Source organism: Ranitomeya variabilis, chromosome 4 (genome assembly GCF_051348905.1).
Source record: "Ranitomeya variabilis isolate aRanVar5 chromosome 4, aRanVar5.hap1, whole genome shotgun sequence".
NCBI classification, from domain to species: domain Eukaryota; kingdom Metazoa; phylum Chordata; class Amphibia; order Anura; family Dendrobatidae; genus Ranitomeya; species Ranitomeya variabilis.
Genome location: NC_135235.1, coordinates 708,114,747 through 708,137,207, shown reverse-complemented (window position 1 = coordinate 708,137,207; position 22,461 = coordinate 708,114,747). Strand labels below are relative to the sequence as shown.

Sequence of the window (22,461 nt, the reverse complement as noted above, 5' to 3'; positions counted from 1 at the left end):
GATCCGCCCGGAAAAAGGGCAGACAGGACAAAAAACCCTGGAATGTATCATGACAACCAACATATCCCTTCATAGTATATAATGTTTCCACAGTACCACCATCACCAGTTTTATTTTTTTACATTTTAACACTTTTTTGGGGGTGTTTTTCATGTAATATATGGAAGCCTACGGCAAAATGCTAAAAAAAAAAAAATTAATATCCCAAGGAAAAAAGAACACTGTACATGGAGACTTTGACATCAAATATCCCCTGTCTTGAGGATGTCGTCCTCATCGTGAAGTAGTTATTTCTTATATCATGTGTAATGAATATCTCCAGCAGTATTGCTAATGCCGATTCCAGTGTCGGTAAATGAGATGAGAAGACGAGTCTATGAGAAACATATTCAGCTGCCGACTCCGAAGAAGAAACTGCTTGTTGTCTGTGGCCTAAATATATAGATTTTATTAGTAGATGTCAAAGAAGAAAACTAAATACTGTAAAGTAATAAATCTCCTCATATGTTTCACTTATTATCTCCAGTAATTGTATTATTACACATTGTTACATTGTTAACAACAGGATTGTTATGATGTTTCATTGGCTCATCTTCTCATTCAGGTCTCTACAATATCAGATCCTCTCAGTGACAATCTTCCATATTAGGAGAATTTTTCTGAATTGTCCATCAAGGATAGATATGGACAGAAACAAGATGGTGGAGAGGATATTACACCTCACCCTAGAGATCCTCTTCCGGCTTACTGGACAGGTGAGAGATTCTGGTGACGTCACATTACTTCATTCTTATCTATGGGAATAACAGATGGACAGAACTAGAGAGGTGAGGACTCTGGAAATGTCTGTAGTGAGATTTATTAATGTGTTCTCCATAACCAGGATTACACAGTAGTGAAGAAGATCTCTAGTGAGCGCTGTCAGGACCCTGTGTCTGAAGGATGGGGAAGACCCCTGAGCCCAATCACTGGACCTCCACCTCATCCCCTGATACATGAGGACATCAATGACCAGAAGATCCTAGAACTCACCTACAAGATGATTGAGCTGCTGACTGGAGAGGTGACACTGCTGGGAATGCTGGGACATTATACAGTAACGCTATGAAGGGATCAGGGGGATGACGGTATCTTTGTATGTGTCAGCTTCCTATAAGGTGTCAGGATGTCGCCATTTATTTCTCTATGGAGGAGTGGGAGTATTTAGAAGGACACAAACATCTCTACAAGGACGTCATGATGGAGGTTCCCCAGCCCTTGACATCACCAGGTAATAGACAGGACTAAATGCACACAGCCTATAATTATCTGTATGTATAGAATAAATTAATTCCCTGTATGTGTTTCCTCCAGCTCTATCCAGTAAGAGGACAACACCAGAGAGATATCCCCATCCTCTTCTTCCACAGGACTGTAAACAACAAGATCCCAATGTTCCTCAGGATCATCAGGTAGATGGAGTGAAGGTGTCATGAGATCTTCCCTATGATGTGTAGACAGCTGTGAAGGTCTTGTTTTATCCACCAGTATTATATGTTTTATACTTGTGTAATGAGAATGGTGGAGATGGCAGGATTAGAGCTGATCATAGATGTGACTTCTTCATCTGTCTGTGACTTTTACAGTATTTGTTTCAGGATAAAGATCCAACCCATATTAATACTACAGAGACATATGTGAGGGGTGATGAGTGGTGTAAAGAGGCAAATCCTACAAGTAAGTTCCCAGGTGAGTAGTAACCACTAAATTCAGAGAAGTCACAGATTCTTCTCAGTCACCAGCTGTAGCTTCTTTATCAGTGGTGTAGTCCGGTCGTATCACAATCGTGTGATCACCATTTTGCATCTAGACCACAACATTATCCTCCAACCAAAACTTGGGCATTGATGGCCCGTTTTATATATCTTACAACCTGGAGGATCCACCTACCCCGGGATTAGGAGACACTGACCCTTGCCTGCCCAGATCTGTAAAGTACAAAGCCAAATGACAGAGTACTTAGTATGTGCAGACAAGTTAGAAAATCACTTGAAGAAAAATATAATGATGGTCCTGTAAGAGAAAGTGGAGGGTATTGATGCTGTTGGCTTCCTAGAACCCTGATATCTTATTGGATGAATCTACCTTCTCTTCCTTCTGTGCTGGTGAATGTGCTCATATGGTCCCTACAAGACCAGGTCCAGTCTTTCTGGCCAAACTTCACTTTTATGATCGACAACATTAAATGTGCAGTGAGGCCAAGTGCGAATTTCTGTACAATAACAACAGAGTTTCCCTTTATCTTGAGTTTTCAATTTGTTTTTACAACCGACTAACTTGAAACAGGATTGTGATAAACTACATAAAACACATTACACCTGTGCCATGATATAGCTCTAAGCTGTGCGTGGTTGATGGCTGTAATATACATTTAAAGGGGTTGTCCACTGTGATGCGGTGCTGTGACACGTGACACCGACACCCAATCAGCGCTGGCGTCACTGTCTCCTCCTTCGGACAAACTGTACATGAAGGGGAAGACAGAGCTGCAGCTCATCCCGGACTTCCTCTTCATGTTCAGTTTGTCCGAAGGTGGAGAAAGAGATGCCAGCACTGATTGGGCGCTGGGCATCACTTGTCATTCTACCGCTTCACAGCCCCGGTGCAGCGAGTGCCAACTACGCTGGAACAAAGCCAGCATGGCAGTTGGGTATAAGCTTTATTATTTTATCGGGGCCGAACATTTAGTTTAAGAAGTGCTTGTCCTAGTACTGGACAACCCCTTTAATAAATACTATAGGTATGCATGTATTGTCAAGTTTTTAACACTAAGGTTCATATATGGCTTTAAAGAAGGCTACTACTTGTGATATAAAGCAATTTTATTTTAAATTACAAAATTAAAGGAATAGTATGATTGTATGCACATTTGTATATTTTAACATACAAAAGTTAGGTACATATAAAGATCAAATACACAAAATAATTAAGTACATATAAAGATTAACTACATATACTCACGTCATCACCAAGGAGCTTTTAAGCCTCATCCATCTGGAATATCAGAGATGCAAGCACCGAGACAGAGAACCCCGGAGAAATTCACAACACTGCATGGGCGTCTCCACTTATGCAGGTATCACAATACTGTACACGTGTACAGGTACCCAACTCTCTGCTTCTATCGTAGTCATGTTTCTCTGGCTTATGTAGTGATTTTCACTGTGTAACTCTGGTTTCACCTTGCCTTTCCCGTGGACAGCTTTCAAGATAAGATGAAACTGAGATACCAGGCGAACATCAAACGATGGGCCATACACCCTGAATATAAAAGCCACAAGAAATAGAGAACTCCACCACAGACAGAGGTTAAATAAACCTTCATGTTTTATAAAAACAAACAGCAAACATAGAGAAACAGAATTGTTTGTGAGGTGAAGGCTTTCAGACAATGAGTAAACAGGTCTCAAGATTGTGTCACTATGAGCATTTTCTGTCTGTCTGTAAATGTATGACCATCAATGCTGCTCTGTAATGGTCTGAATGCATTCTGTATATTTCAACATATTAATTTTTATATTCACACTACAAAGCACTAAATGACACTGATCTATAAATTGCTAAACGTCTGTGTGTATGGCTGGGTAGAGTAGTCAGGGGCACATGTACGCTTAAGGAGATGATCAGATCGATGATGAAGCCGTGCTGTGTCTTGGATTCATACTATGTTGGATGATACAGAGTCAGCAGTGTTCCGGACTGGCTGCACTGATTCTAACACCTGCTTGTAAAGGAAAAAGCTGCCGCCCTGTGTCTGTGATCAAAGCAGCCATCTGGAAGGCTCCTAACTCTGCATCATCCAGCATAGTACAAATCCAGAACACAGTACGGTGTAACAATTATAGTGGAACACTCAGGAATCTCTTGGCTTGAGACAAAGAAGCAGCAGAACCAAATATAGTGATAAGTCTGTATTATTCAAACAAACACTGGTGCAAAGCATGAACAAGTTCAAAACACAGCAAATAAGGTGAAAATCAGGGTAAGTTTCTTGCAGCTGGGTTGCAGGCAAAGTCAATATTCAAAAAGCACAAACGTGGGTGCAGCATGTGCACAACAGTTCAAGTGGACGGCAAACTGGGTCCTTCTCAGAAATAGTTTATTTGCAGCTCTGCTGCAGGCAAGTCTTATGGGCGTAGCACCTTCTGGGGAAATGCAGATGATAGGACACAGTTCAAACCAGGGCTGGCAGTATTAGCAACGAGTCCAGAAGCAGTGCAGAGCTTCAAGTCCAAAACAGTCACATAAACCAGCAGTGAAAATCAAACAAGTTTAGGCTACTTTCACACTAGCGCCAGTACGGGGTCGTCGCGCTGCGTCGGCCCGACGTACCAACGCATACTGTGGAAGCGCCGCACAACGGGGGCAGCGGATGCAGTTTTTCCACGCATCTGCTGCCCCATTGTGAGCTCCGGGGAGGCGGGGGCGGAGTTCCGGCCGCGCATGCGCGGTCGGAAAAGACGCTCACGACGCACAAAAAAGTTACATGTAACGTTTTTTTGTGCCGACGGTCCGACGCAACACGACGCAACCGTCGCACGACGGTTGCGACGTGTGGCAATGCGTCGCACTGCGTCGCTAATTCAAGTCTATGGTGAAAAAACGCATCCTGCAAACAATTTTGCAGGATGCGTTTTTTCAACAGAACGACGCATAGCGACATGCAGTGCACGAGGCTAGTGTGAAAGAGGCCTTAGCTGTAGCAGGATGAGCTTACATGTCCCAGCAGCAGGAGAAGAATGCAGAGAAATGCAGGAGAACCTCTGAGAGCTGAGAAGGTTAGCTGAATAGGCGGAGCAGGAAAGTTTGGAGAGGGGAAGTCTCTTGCAGCAAGCCAGGGATTCAGGCAGAATACACAAGCAAAGAGAATGAAGCAAGCCAGGCTTATAAAGACAGGGAAGTCAGATCACATGAGCATATTTGAGGCAGCATACGCCATCTTGGAAAATGGCAATAAAACACAGATTAACAAGGAATCCAGAGTCCTTACATACGGCTTCATCATTGATTTGATCAAGTGTACGTGTGGCCCAGGCTATGCTACCCAGCCATACATGTAGACATTCAGTAATTCATATGTGAGTGTCATTTGTGTATGTAGCGTATATCTATTGTATATATTTACTGCATTTCTACCCATGAGGGCAAACAGGTGCGTCCGCATATGCAGCTTCATAACACTGACTCTTCTGGTCAGGACTCATAGTAGCTCCAGTGGTTCACCATAAAAGTACAACTCCGGTTTAATGTTGAAGTTCTCCCCCAAAAAATACGTTGTTGGGGATGTAACATGTTGTTTTATTCTTTGTCGATTGGTTAACAGTTTTTTATTTTGTATGATTTTTGGTGGGATCGGCCGGACTCAATTATGTGAGTCTGCAAATACCTGACAGCCTGTAAAAGAAGGTCTCCATTACCTCTTCCAAATGCCTGAGATCGAAATTTAAGACACCTTAGCTCTGCACTATTATAAAAAGTTCTCTTTAAATGTCTAATATTTCTTCTTGAAACTCATCTGACAGAAAATATTGTCCCTTATGATAGTTTAGATTGATGAAAGCCACCAAGCCCCATACTTTTATTATCTCAGAGATGTTTCACCACTAGTTACTCATTTTTTACTGATCAAGATTGTTGAGTTGGACAATAATACATCTAAAGAAATTATCAATCTTCAGTTTTCGACTACAGTAGTTAGTGCCAAAAATACTCTGATTTAACCACTTCTCGCAGCCAGTTTTGTCTTCCTAATCAGACCCCATTTTTCAAATCTGACGTGTGTCACTTTATGTGGTGATAACTTTGAAATTCTTTCAAAGGATAATATGAAACAAATGAACCTTTCAAATGTATTTTTCAATTTCTGTAGAATACGACGATACCCTATATAGGGTTGTACACTACTGTCTGGGGACATGGCCGGGTTAAGAAGGGAAAGAACGCCATTTAGCTGTTTGAAGGCAATTTTTTTCTGTACTGGTTTGTTGACAAAATTTATTGGGGGCATTGTTTGTGGTCACCTGGCAGCTTAAAAGATGGCTACCTTAAAGAGGCTTGGCTCTATCTTCTCCGTTTTCCAGATCCAAGGGATTGTCTTGCTCATCATCCATTAATCCTTCTACATGGATCTGGACTTGCAAAGACTCCCAGGCTTGGGCCATGGTGTTGCCTTCTGTTTTTTGGTGTGAAATAGCAAGAATAATAGTCAAGTCAGAACCAGAAGAAGAGAGAAAATACAAAGTCAGAAGACGCAAGAGTAGTCAGTAAACTGGCCGGATTCACAACATGAAGCAAATACAGAAGCTGGGAGCTGAGCACCGAGGACTGAACCAGAGGAGTCCAAGGCTGTATCTGACAGGTGTCATGATCCAGTCTGGGTTTTGAGTAGTGTTGAGCGATACCGTCCGATACTTGAAAGTATCGGTATCGGAAAGTATCGGCCGATACCGGCAAAGTATCGGATCTAATCCGATACCGATACCCGATACCAATACAAGTCAATGGGACTCAAGTATCGGACGGTATCCCTGATGGTTCCCAGGGTCTGAAGGAGAGGAAACTCTCCTTCAGGCCCTGGGAACCATATTAATGTGTAAAATAAAGAATTAAAATAAAAAATATTGCTATACTCACCTCTCCGACGCAGCCTGGACCTCACCGAGGGAACCGGCAGCGTTCTTTGCTTAAAATGCGCGCTTTTCCTTCCTTCCGTGACGTCACGGCTTCTGATTGGTCGCGTGCCGCCCATGTGGCCGCGACGCGACCAATCACAGCAAGCCGTGACGTAATTTTCAGGTCCTTCTAGGCATTCAGTATTTTAAAATTACGTTCCGGCTTTGTGATTGGTCGCGTCGCGGTCACATGGGTGACGCGACCAATCACAAGCCGTGACGTCACGGGAGGCAGGAGACGCGCGCATTTTAAAATGCGTGCGTCTCCTGCCTCCCGTGACGTCACGGCTTGTGATTGGTCGCGTCGCCCATGTGACCGCGACGCGACCAATCACAAAGCCGGAACGTAATTTTAAAATACTGAATGCCTAGAAGGACCTGAAAATTACGTCACGGCTTGCTGTGATTGGTCGCGTCGTGGCCACATGGGCGGCACGCGACCAATCAGAAGCCGTGACGTCACGGAAGGAAGGAAAAGCGCGCATTTTAAGCAAAGAACGCTGCCGGTTCCCTCGGTGAGGTCCAGGCTGCGTCGGAGAGGTGAGTATAGCAATAGTTTTTATTTTAATTCTTTCTTTTACACATTAATGTTGTTTCGATACCGATACCCGATACCACAAAAGTATCGGATCTCGGTATCGGAATTCCGATACAGTAAATATCGGCCGATACCCGATACTTGCGGTATCGGAATGCTCAACACTAGTTTTGAGTCCTGTGTGCCCTTTTCCTGGGCTGATCATGTCAAGGGTTAACTTTGCTCTGCCTCATTCTCTGTTCAGGTTTGCTATTTAGCTCCGCTGTATCCTGCAGGCGGTGTCAGTTATAGTTTCGGCCTACGGCGTGTGTAGCTGATTCTGCGTACCCTGATTTGTGCTGCTGCTTTTGCTGACTGTACCCGTGTCTGTTTCCTCTCGTGTTTGTATTACCTTGTATCTGACTTGGCTTGGACTCTGACCTGCTGTTTCATTTCTTGTCTTTGGCATATATGCTCCTGACCAGTATTGACCCATTTGGCTTGTTTCTGACTCTGTGCTTGGTTATCCCTTTTGTACTGCCCTACAGACTGATATCAACCTGGCTTGTTTTACTATTCCGCTGCCACCTTGTGGTGGCTGTTATGATCCGTGACCTAGGAGCTGCATGAGACTTTCTCAGGAGAAGGTGGAACCTGTACTGACCGCAAACCCTAAATTGACACCACAACTAGAAGTAGCCGTGGGGTGTACCTAACAAATCCTAGACACCTCGACACAGCCGGAGTAGTAAATACCCCTATAGATGGAAATGGGAATTCTTTCTTGCTTCAGAGCAGAACCCCAGAGGATAGGCAGCCCCCCATATTGACTGTGAGTATAAGAGGAAAAACACACGCAGGCAGAAAAACAGGATTTAGCAAAAGAGGCACTTCTAGCTAAACAAAAGGATAGGACAGAATTCTAAGCAGTCAGTATTAAAATACTAAAAATATCCACAGCAGATAATACAAACATACTACATCTAACTAAAGACATAGAAAGTATATCTGCATCTCCTGAGAATCCAGCATGACTTAAAAATCCAAACAAAGTCTGAGCTGGACAAAAAACACAATGAATTGCACTGAATTGCAAAGCACACTGAATGTGTGCACAGAGACAAAAAAACAGACACTTATCTTAGCTGAATTGGCAGCAGGGCATGAGGAGCCAGAGAGAGATGCAATCCCTCCAAGTACAATGGACATCTGGCATTGACTCATGGATCCTGCACACCTAAATACCTAATAGAGCTGCAATCAGCAGAAACACCTGCCCTGGATTACAACCCCAAGACAATTGCACTACCACCAACAACCACCGGAGGGAGCCCAAGAGCAGAATTCACAACAGTACCCCCCCCTTGAAGAGGGGTCACCGAACCCTCACCAGAGCCCCCAGGTCGATCAGGACGAGCCAGATGAAAGGCACGGACCAAATCAGCAGCATGGACATCAGAGGCAAAAACCCAAGAATTATCCTCCTGGCCATAACCCTTCCATTTGACAAGGTACTGAAGCCTCCGCCTCGAAAAGCGAGAATCCAAAATCTTCTCAACCACATACTCCAACTCCCCATCAACCAACACAGGAGCAGGAGGATCAACCGAGGGAACAACGGGCACCACATATTTCCGTAATAAAGATCTATGGAAAACATTATGGATGGCAAAAGAGGCCGGAAGGACCAAACAAAAGGACACAGGATTGATAATCTCAGAAATCCTATAAGGACCAATAAACCGAGGCTTAAACTTAGGGGAAGAAACCTTCATAGGAACATGACGGGAAGACAACCAGACCAAATCCCCAGCCCGAAGCCGGGAACCAACACACCGACGACGGTGAGCAAAACACTGAGCCTCCTCCTGAGACAACACCAAATTGTCCACCACATGAGCCCAAATCTGCTGCAACCTGTCAACCACAGAATCCACACCAGGACAATCAGAAGGTTCAACTTGCCCCGAAGAAAAACGAGGATAAAAACCAAAATTACAAAAGAAGGGCGAAACTAAGGTAGCCGAACTAGCCCGATTATTAAGGGCAAACTCGGCCAATGGCAAGAAAGCCACCCAATCATCCTGATCAGCAGACACAAAGCATCTCAAATAAGTTTCCAAAGTCTGATTAGTTCGCTCGGTCTGGCCATTTGTCTGAGGATGAAATGCGGAAGAAAAAGATAAGTCAATGCCCAGCCTAGCACAAAAGGCCCGCCAAAACCTAGAAACAAACTGGGAACCTCTGTCGGACACAATATTCTCTGGAATACCGTGCAAGCGAACCACATGCTAAAAAAACAACGGAACCAAATCAGAAGAGGAAGGCAATTTAGGCAAAGGCACCAAATGAACCATCTTAGAAAACTGGTCACAAACCACCCAGATAATCGACATCCTCTGGGAAACCGGAAGATCTGAAATAAAATCCATAGAAATATGCGTCCAGGGCCTATCAGGGACCGGCAAAGGCAAAAGCAACCCACTAGCACGGGAATAACAAGGCTTGGCCCGCGCACAAGTCCCACAGGACTGCACAAAAGAACGTACATCACGTGACAAAGAAGGCCACCAAAAGGACCTACCAACCAAATCTCTGGTACCAAAAATACCAGGATGGCCAGCCAACACAGAACAATGAACCTCAGAAATCACTCTACTAGTCCATCTATCAGGAACAAACAGTTTCCCCACTGGACAGCGGTCAGGTTTGTCAGCCCGGAATTCCTGCAGAACTCGTCGCAAATCAGGGGAAATGGCAGAAAGGACCACTCCTTCCTTCAGAATGCCGACCGGCTTCAATACCTCAGGAGAATGAGGCAAAAAACTCCTAGAGAGGGCATCAGCCTTAACATTCTTAGAACCCGGAAGATACGAGACCACGAAATCAAAACGGGAGAAAAACAGTGACCATCGAGCCTGTCTAGGATTCAGCCATTTGGCAGATTCGAGGTAAATGAGATTTTTATGATCGGTCAAGACCACAATACGGTGCTTGGCTCCCTCAAGCCAATGTCGCCATTCCTCAAATGCCCACTTCATAGCCAACAACTACCGATTGCCGACATCATAATTGCGTTCAGCAGGCGAAAACTTACGGGAAAAGAAGGCACACGGTTTCATCAAGGAACCATCAGAATTCCTCTGAGACAAAACGGCCCATGCCCCAATCTCAGAAGCGTCAACCTCAACCTGAAACGGAAGAGAAACATCTGGCTGACGCAACACCGGGGCAGAAGTAAATCGGCGTTTAAGCTCCTGAAAGGCAGAGACAGCCACAGGGGACCAATTCGTTACATCAGCGCCTTTCTTCGTCAAATCGGTCAGGGGTTTAACCACACTGGAGAAGTTAGCAATGAAACGGCGATAAAAATTAGCAAAGCCCAAAAATTTCTGAAGGCTCTTCACAGATGTGGGCTGAATCCAATCATGAATGGCCTGAACCTTAACCGGATCTATCTCTATAGATGAGGGAGAAAAAATGAAGCCCAAAAAAGAAACCTTCTGCACTCCAAAGAGACACTTAGACCCCTTCACAAACAAAGCATTATCACGAAGGATCTGAAATACCATCCTGACCTGTTCCACATGAGACTCCCAATCATCAGAAAAAATCAAAATATCGTCCAAATATACAATCAAGAATTTATCAATATAAGTCCAGAAGATATCATGCATGAAAGATTGAAAAACAGATGGAGCATTAGTGAGCCCGAACGGCATCACAAGGTATTCAAAATGGCCTTCGGCGTATTGAACGCAGTTTTCCATTCATCACCCTGCTTAATACGCACAAGATTATACGCCCCCCCAAAGGTCAATCTTCGTAAACCAACTAGCCCCCTTAATCCTAGCAAACAAATCAGAAAGCAAAGGTAAAGGGTATTGAAACTTGACCGTGATCTTATTCAGGAGGCGATAATCAATGCGGGTCTCAAGGAGCCATCCTTCTTAGCTACAAAAAAAATTCCCGCTCCCATCGGTGAAGAAGATGGCCCAATATGCCCTTTCTCCAAAGACTCTTTAACATAACTCCGCATAGCAGTATGTTCAGGCACAGACAGGTTGAAGAGTCGGCCCTTAGGAAACTTACAGCCTGGAATCAAATCAATCGCACAATCACAGTCCCTGTGCGGTGGAAGAGAACTGGACTTGGGCTCATCGAATACATCCTGAAAATCAGACAAAAACTCTGGAATTTTGGAAGAGGAAGAAGAGGAGATGGACATTAAAGGAACATCATTATGAACCCCCTGACAACCCCAACTAGTCACAGACATAGACTTCCAATCCAACACAGGATTATGTACCTGCAACCAAGGAAAACCCAGCACGATAGCATCATGTAAATTATGCAACACCAGAAATCGACAATCTTCCTGATGGGCTGGCGCCATGCGCATGGTCACCTGTGTCCAAAACAGGCTTATTTTTAGCCAAAGTTGTAGCATCAATGCCCCTTAAAGGAATAAGGTTCTGCAAAGGCTGCAAGGGAAAACCACAATGCCTGGCAAACTCCATTAAGTTCAAAGCGGTGCCTGAATCCACAAACGCCATGACAGAAAATGATGACAATGAGCAGATCAAGGACACAGATAACAGAAATTTAGGTTGTACAGTACTGATGGTAAATGAACTAGCGATCCTCTTTGTCCGCTTAGGGCAGACTGAAATGACATGAGAAGCGTCGCCACAATAATAACACAACCTATTCTGACGTCTGAATCCTTGTCGTTCTGTTCTAGACAGAATCCTATCACACTGCATTGGCTCAGAAATCTGCTCTGAGGACAACGCCACAGTGCGCACAGTTCTGCGCTCCCGCAAGCGCCGATCAATCTGAATGGCCAGAGACATAGAATCACTCAGACCGACAGGCATGGGAAACCCCACCATAACATCTTTAACGGATTCAGAAAGACCCTTTCTGAAAATTGCCGCCAAAGCATCATCATTCCATTTAGTCAACACAGACCATTTTCTAAATTTCTGACAATACAATTCTGCCGCCTCTTGACCCTGAGACAGGGCCAACAAGGTCTTCTCCGCTTGATCCACAGAATTAGGTTCATCATATAATAGTCCTAAAGCCTGAAAAAAGGAATCTACATTAAGCAAAGCCGGATTCCCAGATTCCAGGGAAAATGCCCAATCCTGTGGATCGCCACGCAGCAGGGAAATGACGATTTTAACCTGCCGAATGGAATCACCAGAGGATCGAGGTCTCAGAGCAAAAAACAGTTTACAGTTGTTTTTAAAACTCAAAAATTTGGACCAAAAAACAAATCAGGAGTAGGAATCTTCGGCTCTAAAACAGGAGTCTGAACAATATAATCAGAAATTCCCTGTACCCTAGCAGCAAGCTGGTCTACACGAGAAGCTAATTCCTGAACATCCATGCTAACACAAGACTCCTCAGCCACCCAGAGAAAAAGAGGGAAGAAAAGGCAAAGCAAACTGCAGAAAAAAAAATGACTCAACTCCTTTCTTCCCTTCTTCTGAGATGCATTTAACTCATTGTTGGCCAGTTGTACAGTTGTACAGTTATGATCCGGTGACTTTGGAGCAGCATGAAACTTTCTCTGGAGTAGGTGGAAACTGACTGACCGCAAACCCTGAACTAACACCGCAACTAGAAGTAGCCGTGGGGTGTGCCTAACAAACCCTAGACACCTCAACACAGCCGGAGAACTAAATACCCCCTATAGATGGAAATAGGAATACCACCTTGCCTCAGAGCAGAACCCCAAAGGATAGGCAGCCCCCCACGAATATTGACTGTGAATAGGAGAGGAAAGGCACACGCAGGCAGAAAACAATTCAGCAAAAGAGGCCACTCTAGCTAAATATGGAAAGATAGGACAGAATACTAAGCGGTCAGTATTAAAACCCTTCCAAAAATATCCACAGCAGATAATACAAAAAGTTCCACAATCTAACTAAAGACATGGAATGTATATCTGCAACTCCTGAGAATCCAACAAGACTGAGAAAATACTGACACAATCTAAGCTGGACAAAAAAATGAATAGCACTGAATTATTGAGCACACAGCATGTGTGCCACAGAAACAAAACCAGACACTTATCTTTGCTGATTTGGCAGCAAGGCAGAAGGAACCAAACAAGGACCAACACCTCCCAACAACCATGGACAACTGGCAAGGACTAATGAATCCTGCACGCCTAAATACCCCAGTCAGAACTGCAATCAGCAGATACACCTGACCAGGACTGCAACCCAGGGACAACTGCATTACCACCTACAACCACCAGAGGGAGCCCAAAAGCAGAATTCACAACAGTGAGCCAGTCAAGTTATGTGTTTCAGTTCTGAAAGGGCTATGGCAGCCATAAAATTCTTTCCGTTATAACTGACTACCTTGCCTGCCTCAAGATGTACACTGCCCAGCCATGACTGAGTTTGTTGCTGCAAGTACTTGGCCAGTACTTCTGCGGTGTGTCTGTTGTCACCCAAACACTTCATTTGTAACAAAGCCTGCTGACGCTTACCACTAGCTGTTCGATAATGAGACATCTCGTGTGCAACACTAGCAGCTGCGGATGGAGTGGTTGTGTGACTGCGCTCTGTGGACGAGCTTTCGCTTATGGAGGAGGAGGAGGAGGGGTGGCGAGTGCCTACAGCCAATTGTTTCCTAGACCGTGGGCTAGGCAGAACTGTCCCACTATGGCTGTCCCCAGTGGACCCTGCATCCACCACTTTAACCCAGTGTGCCGTGATGGACACGTAACGTCCCTGGCCATGCCTACTGGTCCATGCATCTGTTGTGAGGTGCACCTTTCCACTGACTGATTGCCTCAGTGCATGATCTCCCCGAGGTCATTCATCCTCATGTTTATAGTCTTTTCACTAGGCACTGCTCCTAATAGCCAGTTTCCTATTCCACACTGATGAGGGTCAAATACCCTGAAACAGCTGTCTGTGGATGGATACCATGTTTTGGCATAGGTGGTTTTCCTTTATTGGATGCTGCCCTTCCCGTGGTTGTTCCTTCCCGGTGAAAGACCTGGCTATTCATTGCTTGCGTTGAGAAACACGTGATGGTGTCTCTGCAGGTTTTCTACATGCCTCAGTGCATGGACAATGGGGTCTTTGACATGCTGGTGGAGGGCTGGGATGGCTTTTCTCGCAAAGAAGTGCCGACTGGGTAGGTCATAGCGTGGTACTGCATAGGCCATCAGGTCTTTAAAAGCTTCGCTTTCAACCAACCGGTAGGGCATCATCTCTAACGAGATTAGTCTAGCAATGTGGGCTGTTGTGAATTAGACTTTTTTGGCTCCCTCTTGTGGTCACTAGTGATATGACTCTGGGATTGTCTTTCCTCAGTTTGGCACCCACCTGGGTCGTTAGTCCAGGGGTGTTGCTATATAAACTTCCTGGATCCTCAGTCCAGTGCCTGGCATCGTTGTAATCAGATCCTTTCTGTTTGCTCCTGTCTGCTGGTCTTGGTTCTTGCAAAATTAAGCTAAGTCCTGCTTCCTTGTTTTTTGGTTATCTGTATTGCTCTTATTTTCTGTCCAGCTTGTACTATATGTGATTCCTGATTTTGCTGGAAGCTCTAGGGGGCTGGTATTCTCCACCCGGGCCGTTAGACGGTTCGGGGGTTCTTGAATATCCAGCGTGGAAATTTTGATAGGGTTTTTGATGACCGTATAAGTCATCTTACTATATTCTGCTATTAGCTACACCACTAGACCCGTATAAAGTTCAGAGGGCACAAAAAACCGAACTATACTAATTAATTCACAAGGGAGAACCGGTATAAAGTGCCAATATGCACCAAAAAAGATTTTTTATTGAAAAAATACACATGAAGTAAACAAAAAAACAAGTACAATTGCAAGGTAGCTACTAAGAAGCAGAGACTGCCATGATAAATAGTAAATGTTATTAATATAAGCATTAACACACCTGTGCCTGCTTTAGTATGCCCATACACATGACTCCACAAACTACATAGTGTAGGGGTAACACGACCCTGTCTAAATACATAAGGGAAATATGTTAGGGCACAACAGCAATATGAATCAGCGGCACTTACATTAACCTGGTGTGGATCACAAATGGCGTCCCCGCCGCCCCAACGCACGTTTCGCTTCTTCGTCAGGAGGCGTGTGTTGGGGAGGGGTGAAGTTGTTTATAAAGGACAAAGGGCCAATAGATGAAGAGAACCGCTTAAAATAACAGAATAACCAGCTGCCGATAGTAATGCAGCGTCTTCCGGAACACCATCGCGCATGCGCAGCCGACCATGCCCGTCATGATGACGCATAAACTTGCGGCCGTGGAACGCAAGCTAACATGGGCCGTCAACAAGACGGCGCATGCGCAAGCGTCCAAATGGCCACTCATACAGGCGTCAGAGAGCATATCAGCCGCGCAAGCGCCGGTTCCAGGACGCGCATAGATACAAGAATAGAAGGGAAGAAAACGTTTTTATGCCCTCAATAGGTACTCGTGCCAGCTGTGTAAAAGAAACTCAAAACACAAAGTGCTAATCTATTTGGTGATAAATATTATATGTACATATAACATATAAATATATATACAAATGTCAATAGTAAAAATTGGTGTCTTATAATGATGAAAAATTACATATTTATAGAATATCCTTAAAATATCTTTGGACATAACCATCTATACATTAATAAAGTGCATAGTGCAAAAAAACATAAATAAATACACACAATATAATTAATTATAAGATTAAACATGAATAGTGTACACATCATGAAGACTACAAAGACAATACAAAAAGAATAGTGATACTGCTACTCCTTCTTTTGCGCAGAGTTCTTTACCAAAGAAGAGCCAAAATCCAATAGAAGAGCAGACTGGTAGAAAATGCGTTCTCAATGCACGTATTCTGGACCACAATTATCCGTATCAGGTACCAATAGAAATATAAAAGGATGAGCTAGAAATAAATAACAAGCTTTAATAACAGAGCAATTATAAAAACATTACCCATAAAATTTTTTACAACACCCCCTCCCACCAAACACCCATTAAAAAGATGCTAATTCAGAGAAATGAACTGAACCCAAAATTCTCATTAAGGCCAAAGGGGGCTACCGTTTGGAGTCGGTAAATCCACCGACTCTCTACCTGCGCCAATCTTTTAAATAGATTCCCACCCCTCTGACCCATAGAGACCTGATCAATAGCCCTCAGGATAAGTTTGCTAGAGTCGGAATTATGAAAGTCCCTGAAATGTTTGGGCAGGGTTTTAAGAGGTTCATCATGCTGCATACCCTTAGACTTATCAATATCCCTTATGTGCTCTCTTACCCTGATCTTAAATTCTCTGGTGGTCATACCAATATATATTTTTGCACAAGGACATTGGGCAAAATAAACCACCCCTGAAGATGAGCATGTGAGTCTATGCAAGATCTTAAAAGTCCGTGTCCCCTCAGAATTGGGAAACTCCTTACATCTAATAAGATTTCTGCAGGCCTTACATAGACCACACGGAAAAAAGCCTTGTGAGTATGCTGGAACAGTAAGGTTACTTTGCCTAGGATTAGGGGCATAGTGGCTTTCAACCAAATAGTCCCGTAAGTTCTTACTTCTTTTAGCTGTAATCAATGGTCTTGTAGAAAGGAATTTTCCAGGTCATCCACCTGACAGCACCATGGGAGGTTGTCTTCTTATCCACAGTGGGACAGGAAACCACGAGCATAAAAGGACCCTCCCCTTACCAATCATCAGTGTTTTTCCTGTCCCACTTTGGATAGGAACTACGAGGATTCCGGCAGCTCCGTTTGGGGGAGTGTGGATCGGGGGGTCTCGGCCCTTATTACCCTTCCCACTACAAGTCCCCGTAAGCCGAAACCCGACACAGGGTCCCTCAGCTCACCCGGTGCAGCGCTGCTCCTGGGATTGCCGGTCGTTTCCTCCTGGAGAGGCTCTCGACCGAGCACGCCGCCGAGCGTTTCCGGGTCTGCCTTTGGAACAGAGCAGACAGCCTGGACGCTCACCGCAGCTCTGTCTCCCTGGAACGCCGCACGCTGAGCCCGGCATAGCACTTCCGGGTCGCGGTCGACAGGGGGCGGGGGCGGCGTCCCCATCTCTCTATGGGGAAGATGCAGCACTTCCGGGGCATGCCGGCGAGCGCGAACGCTCCAACGCCAGGAGGACAAGCATATAAGGTAAAAGCCGTAGTTAGACCTCTATCCTGCAATATCCGAGATGGAGGATTCCGCCAGGATAGAGGGTGATAGCCAGGCTCACGTAAGTCCCCTTGCAGAGGGCAACTGTTAAATGCCTACCTCCCGGGTGTTTCTACCTCCTTCTAAAACAGGGCCACTTCTATTATTATAGGTAGCCTCCACCGCCGCAGCTAAGAAAGGGAGATGTAAGAAGTGCCCGTTATGCTCCGCTAAACTAAAGGACACATGGCAGAAACCCCTGTGTGAGCCCTGCACTAACCGCATACTGGGCGAAGAGCAGGCCTCTCTCATGTCTAACATGCGGACTATGATCAGGGAGGAGGTACAGGCATCAGTCTCGGGCTTAATGACCCCTCAACCCTCACAGCCAGATAAGAAGAGAATGAGGGATTCGGACTCTTCATCTGAAGGGGCCTTGTCCGATTCAGAGCTGGAGAACGAGGAGTTTAAAGACCCTCCCGGCAGGTGAGGGGGCTCCGCACTGTGCACGGCCGGTGTCCGGCGGGATTGACACTTATGTCTGCTGTTTTTCCACAGGGGGAAAAAATACTTATTTTCCTCTGCGGACACCGACGAGCTCCTGGGCGCAGTAAGGCACACCATGCAAATTGAAGAGCCGCCAGCCTCTTGTTCAATCCAAGATGAAATGTTTGGCGGATTACGAGCCCAGACCTCAAAAGTCTTCCCCGTCAACGCTCATATTCGTGGAATGATTCTGGAGGAATGGGAGGAGGCGGAAAAACGCCTAATCATTCCTAAAGACTTTAAGCTACGCCTCCCTTTTGATCCAGCGGAGGTCAAAGACTGGGAGGATGTCCCTAAAATAGACGTTCCCTTAGCCAGAGTCTCCAAAAGAACTGCAATACCCTTTGAGGACTCATCTAATTTAAAGGAGGCTATGGATAGGAAGGCAGACAGTCTCCTAAAACGAGCCTGGGAGAGCTCAGCAGCTGTAATGCGTGCGAACATAGCAGCAACTTCAGTAGCACGGTCTATGCACCTATGGGTGGACGACCTAGCGGACCAGCTTTCCTCTAAAACCCCTAGAGAAACAATATTAAAATCCCTTCCCCTCCTTAAAATGGGTACAGATTTCTTAGCAGATGCGTCGGCGGAAACAGTAAGGTTTACGGCTAGGAATCAATCCCTATCAAACGCGGCCAGAAGAGCCATCTGGCTCAAGAACTGGTCCGGGGACGTTCATTCCAAAAATAAGCTCTGCGCCATACCATTTTCAGGGGGAAGAGTATTCGGTCCGGTACTAGATGACATCTTAGAGAAAGCGTCAGATGATAAAAAGGGGTTCCCAGAGGACAAACGTAAAAAATTTCAGCCCTTTCGGAGACCACGTTATAATCAAAAAAGTGATTATAGGGGGAAAGGGAAACAAGGCAGGTGGAGTTACCCAAAGGGCGGAGAATCCAGAACCAAGAATAAGGAATCCACCTTTTCAGGTTCAACACCGAGCTACCATAGAAAATGACGCCACCAGAGTGGGGGGGCGTTTAACCAGATTTTCAGGAGGCTGGCAAAAGATCACTACAAGCCCATGGGTGTTACAACTAGTTGCTCAGGGCTACAGAATCGAGTTCTCTTCTCCTCCCCCACAAAAATTCCTGATCTCCAGCCCCCATCTCACCACAACATCGCCCATGTGGGTAGATATTCAGGATCTGCTAAAAACAGCTGCGATTGTCCCGGTACCTCCCCAAGAGATAGGACAGGGATTTTACTCAAGCCTATTCTCTATAATAAAACCTTCGGGAGAGTCAAGAACTATCATAAATCTCAAACACCTAAATTCTTGGGTAGTATACAAACGATTCAAAATGGAATCGATAAAATCTACGATTCCCCTCCTGGACAGGGAAGTGGTTATGTGCACTCTAGACTTAAAGAGTGCGTATTACCACGTTCCTATCTGCCTAAACCACCAAAAATATCTGAGGTTTGCAGTAGAAAAAGGAGGAAAAGTCCTTCATTACCAGTTTCGTTGTCTGCCGTTCGGTCTAGCTTCAGCGCCAAGAGTTTTTACAAAGATTATGATAGAGGTAGTAGCCTACCTAAGAAATCGAGATATCTTAGTCATCCCGTATCTGGACGACCTCCTAGTGGTAGCAGACACGGTAAATCAACTCAGGACCGACTGTCAGTTCGTAATCTCCACACTGCAGAATTTGGGGTGGATCATAAACTGGAAAAAATCCGATCTAGTACCCAAACGGAGGATAAAATTCCTCGGGGTCATGTTAGACTCAGATGTCAGGATGTCCTTTTTGCCGGAGGAAAAACTCCGAGGCATAATAAGCAAGATTCATCTCTTCGCGAAAAACAGAGTTTCCATCAGGGATGCTATGAAAATCCTAGGAATGATGACGGCATGCATACCTTGCGTAAATTGGTGTCAGTTTCACTCCCGACAGCTTCAACAGGCGATTCTCTCATCCTGGGACAGAAGACAGGGGTCCTTGGACAAGGTGATACAGTTGCCAAACCAGGTGAAAACCTCGTTGCGTTGGTGGACAGATCCCAAAAACCTCAAGCAGGGAGTACCCTGGAGTCATACTCCCGAAGTAATAATTACCACGGACGCAAGTCAGCAAGGCTGGGGAGGCCACATCCAGGGAAGGTATTACCAAGGTCTGTGGACCCGAGAAAACAGCATGCGGTCCTCAAACTTCAGAGAGCTGCTCGCAGTCTGGAAGGTCCTATCTTCAGCGCAAGCCTTGGTGAAGAACAGGCACGTGAAGGTGCTCTCGGACAACACGACAGCAGTGGCGTTCCTTCGACATCAGGGTGGCCCGAGACACAGAGCTCTACAGCAGTTGGCGGAACGAATCTTCAGGTGGGCAGAAGTGACGGTACTCTCGATCTCCGCAGTTCACCTGGAAGGTTCCAGCAACCAAGTAGCAGACTTCCTGAGCAGGAGGACGGTGCTATCTACGGAATGGGAGCTAAACAACGTGGTTTTCAGAGACCTGTGTCGTCATTGGGGGTATCCGGAGATAGACCTCTTTGCAACCAGACAGAACGCAAAGACCAGCATCTTCTATTCACTAAACCCTCAGGAAAACCCAGCTGGAGTCGATGCCTTCTCCCAATCATGGGACAGAGGCCTGTTGTACGCGTTCCCACCGCTTGCCCTAATCCCAAGAACTCTCAGGAAGATCGCAGAAGATGGAGCCAAAGTCCTTCTTGTAGTACCGTACTGGCCGAAGAGGAGTTGGTTTACCTTACTGAACAAGATGTCAAAGGGGAAACCAGTTATTCTTCCACAAAGAAGGGATCTCCTCTTTCAAGGTCCCGTTCTACACCAGAATCCGGAATCCCTCCGTCTATCAGCCTGGATCCTGAGCGGCAAGTCCTAAGAGCAAAGGGTTTATCGGACGAGGTGATCTCTACGTTAAAAGCAAGCAGGAAGCCAGTAACCTCTTCTATCTACTTAAAAATCTGGAAAAAATTCTGCAGCCACTGTGGAGAAACTGCAGTCGATACTGACCGGCCTAATGTTCCCAAAATCCTTGATTTTCTCCAGGCAGGGTTTAATGCAGGTCTCAGACCCAGTACCTTACGGGTACAAATCGCGGCCCTTAGTGTTTTCTACGACTGTACTTTATCAGCTCACCCATGGATAAGTCGATTTTCCAGAGCAGTTGCAAGACTAAAACCTCTATTAAGGAAGACTATCCCACCATGGGATTTAAATCTGGTTCTTAACGAATTATGTAAAATTCAGTTTAATTTGGACGATAACCCAGACATAGGTAAATTGTCCCTAAAAACGGCCTTCCTTGTAGCCATTACTTCCGCTAAGAGACTGGGAGAGCTTCAGGCCCTCTCTATTCAAGATCCGTACTTACAGATTTTTCATGACAGGCTGGTTCTGAGACTGGACCCAGCTTTCCTTCCGAAGGTGGTCTCCGATTCAAATATTAATCAGGAAGTCATACTCCCTTCTTTCTTTCAGTCTCCCAGAAATCAAAAAGAGTCTCTTTATCATAGTCTGGACGTTAAAGAATCGGTTCTTAAATACCTAGAAATTACAGCACCCTGGAGGGTAGATAATAACCTTTTTGTTCAATTTAGAGGCCCGAATAAGGGTAAGAAGGCATCTAAATCCACAATTGCGAGATGGATTAGATCCGCAATAATCTCGGCCTATAAAGCCCGGGGGAGGGATCCACCGGGTTATATCAGAGCACATTCGTCTAGGTCAATGGCAGCCTCATGGGCAGAAAAAGGGGGGGCTTCAGCAGATCAAATTTGTAACGCCGCTTCCTGGTCTAACCTTAGTACTTTTTCCAAACATTACAAACTAGACGTGATGTCAACACAATTAAGTTTTGGCAGGAGGGTACTCCAGGCAGTATTCCCACCCTAGGAAGTAGTCTGCTTTGGTACTTCTCCATGGTGCTGTCAGGTGGATGACCTGGAAAACGGTAATTAGTCTTACCGGTAATAGTATTTCCAGGAATCCATCCTGACAGCACTGCTAGTTTCCCTTCCCATGCTAATTTACTAAGATCTGATGTGACGTAAACATTTGTATCTTGTTTGTGTTTAAATAAAATATTCTTTTTTGGCATCCATCCAGATGTGGTACTTTGAAAATCACTGATGATTGGTAAGGGGAGGGTCCTTTTATGCTCGTGGTTTCCTGTCCCACTGTGGATAAGAAGACAACCTCCCATGGTGCTGTCAGGATGGATTCCTGGAAATACTATTACCGGTAAGACTAATTACCGTTTTCGTAGAATAGGGTCAGTCTCTAGCACCTTCCAATGTTTATTAAAAATAGCAGCAAGTTGGTCCCATTGGTTATTATACGTTGTGATTAGCCTAACCTGCTGAGACGACCCACTCTTTGGAATTGGTGGTTTGTATAACAATACATTCCTGGAAGCATCTCTTGCCCGATGGTATCCTTTTCGAATTGTTCTATGACTGTATCCTCTTTCTCGGAACCTAGAATACAATTCTTTCGCCTGGTTTTGAAATTTATCTTCCGTGGAACATATTCTCTTAATCCTAAGGTGTTG

At 45.1% G+C, this 22,461-nt stretch overlaps 2 protein-coding genes across 6 annotated transcripts in view; both read left to right on the top strand.

Moving 5' to 3' along the window:
• The first annotated feature begins 597 nt into the window (after positions 1-597).
• Positions 598-22,461, top strand: part of LOC143766506 (uncharacterized) — a 46,557-nt gene continuing 24,693 nt past the window's right edge. For 2 of the 4 annotated variants that reach the window (XM_077254248.1, XM_077254247.1), the window contains exons 1-5: positions 598-755; positions 884-1,063; positions 1,147-1,270; positions 1,354-1,451; positions 1,638-1,728. In XM_077254248.1, coding sequence (XP_077110363.1) covers positions 684-755; positions 884-1,063; positions 1,147-1,270; positions 1,354-1,451; positions 1,638-1,728 — 565 coding nt within the window. In that variant the 5' untranslated portion in view covers positions 598-683. Of the gene's footprint in view, positions 756-883; positions 1,064-1,146; positions 1,271-1,353; positions 1,452-1,625; positions 1,729-22,461 lie in introns of all 4 variants that reach the window. The other 2 variants (XM_077254246.1, XM_077254245.1) reach the window with 1 other exon arrangement.
• Positions 16,948-22,072, top strand: LOC143766494 (lamina-associated polypeptide 2, isoforms alpha/zeta-like). 2 transcript variants are annotated; one of them, XM_077254218.1, is made up of 2 exons: positions 16,948-17,887; positions 17,960-18,971. In XM_077254218.1, exons 1-2 carry the CDS (start codon positions 17,712-17,714, stop codon positions 18,903-18,905), a joined length of 1,122 nt encoding a protein of 373 aa, XP_077110333.1. In that variant the 5' UTR covers positions 16,948-17,711; the 3' UTR covers positions 18,906-18,971. The 2 variants fall into 2 exon arrangements, with proteins under 2 accessions (XP_077110333.1, XP_077110332.1); XM_077254217.1 differs by having other exon boundaries at positions 16,959-17,887; positions 17,960-22,072.

Coding starts and splice junctions, on each gene's coding strand:
- LOC143766494 (XM_077254217.1), top strand. CDS start 18,972: ATGGGTGTTACAACTAGTTGCTCAGGGCTACAGAATCGAGTTCTCTTC.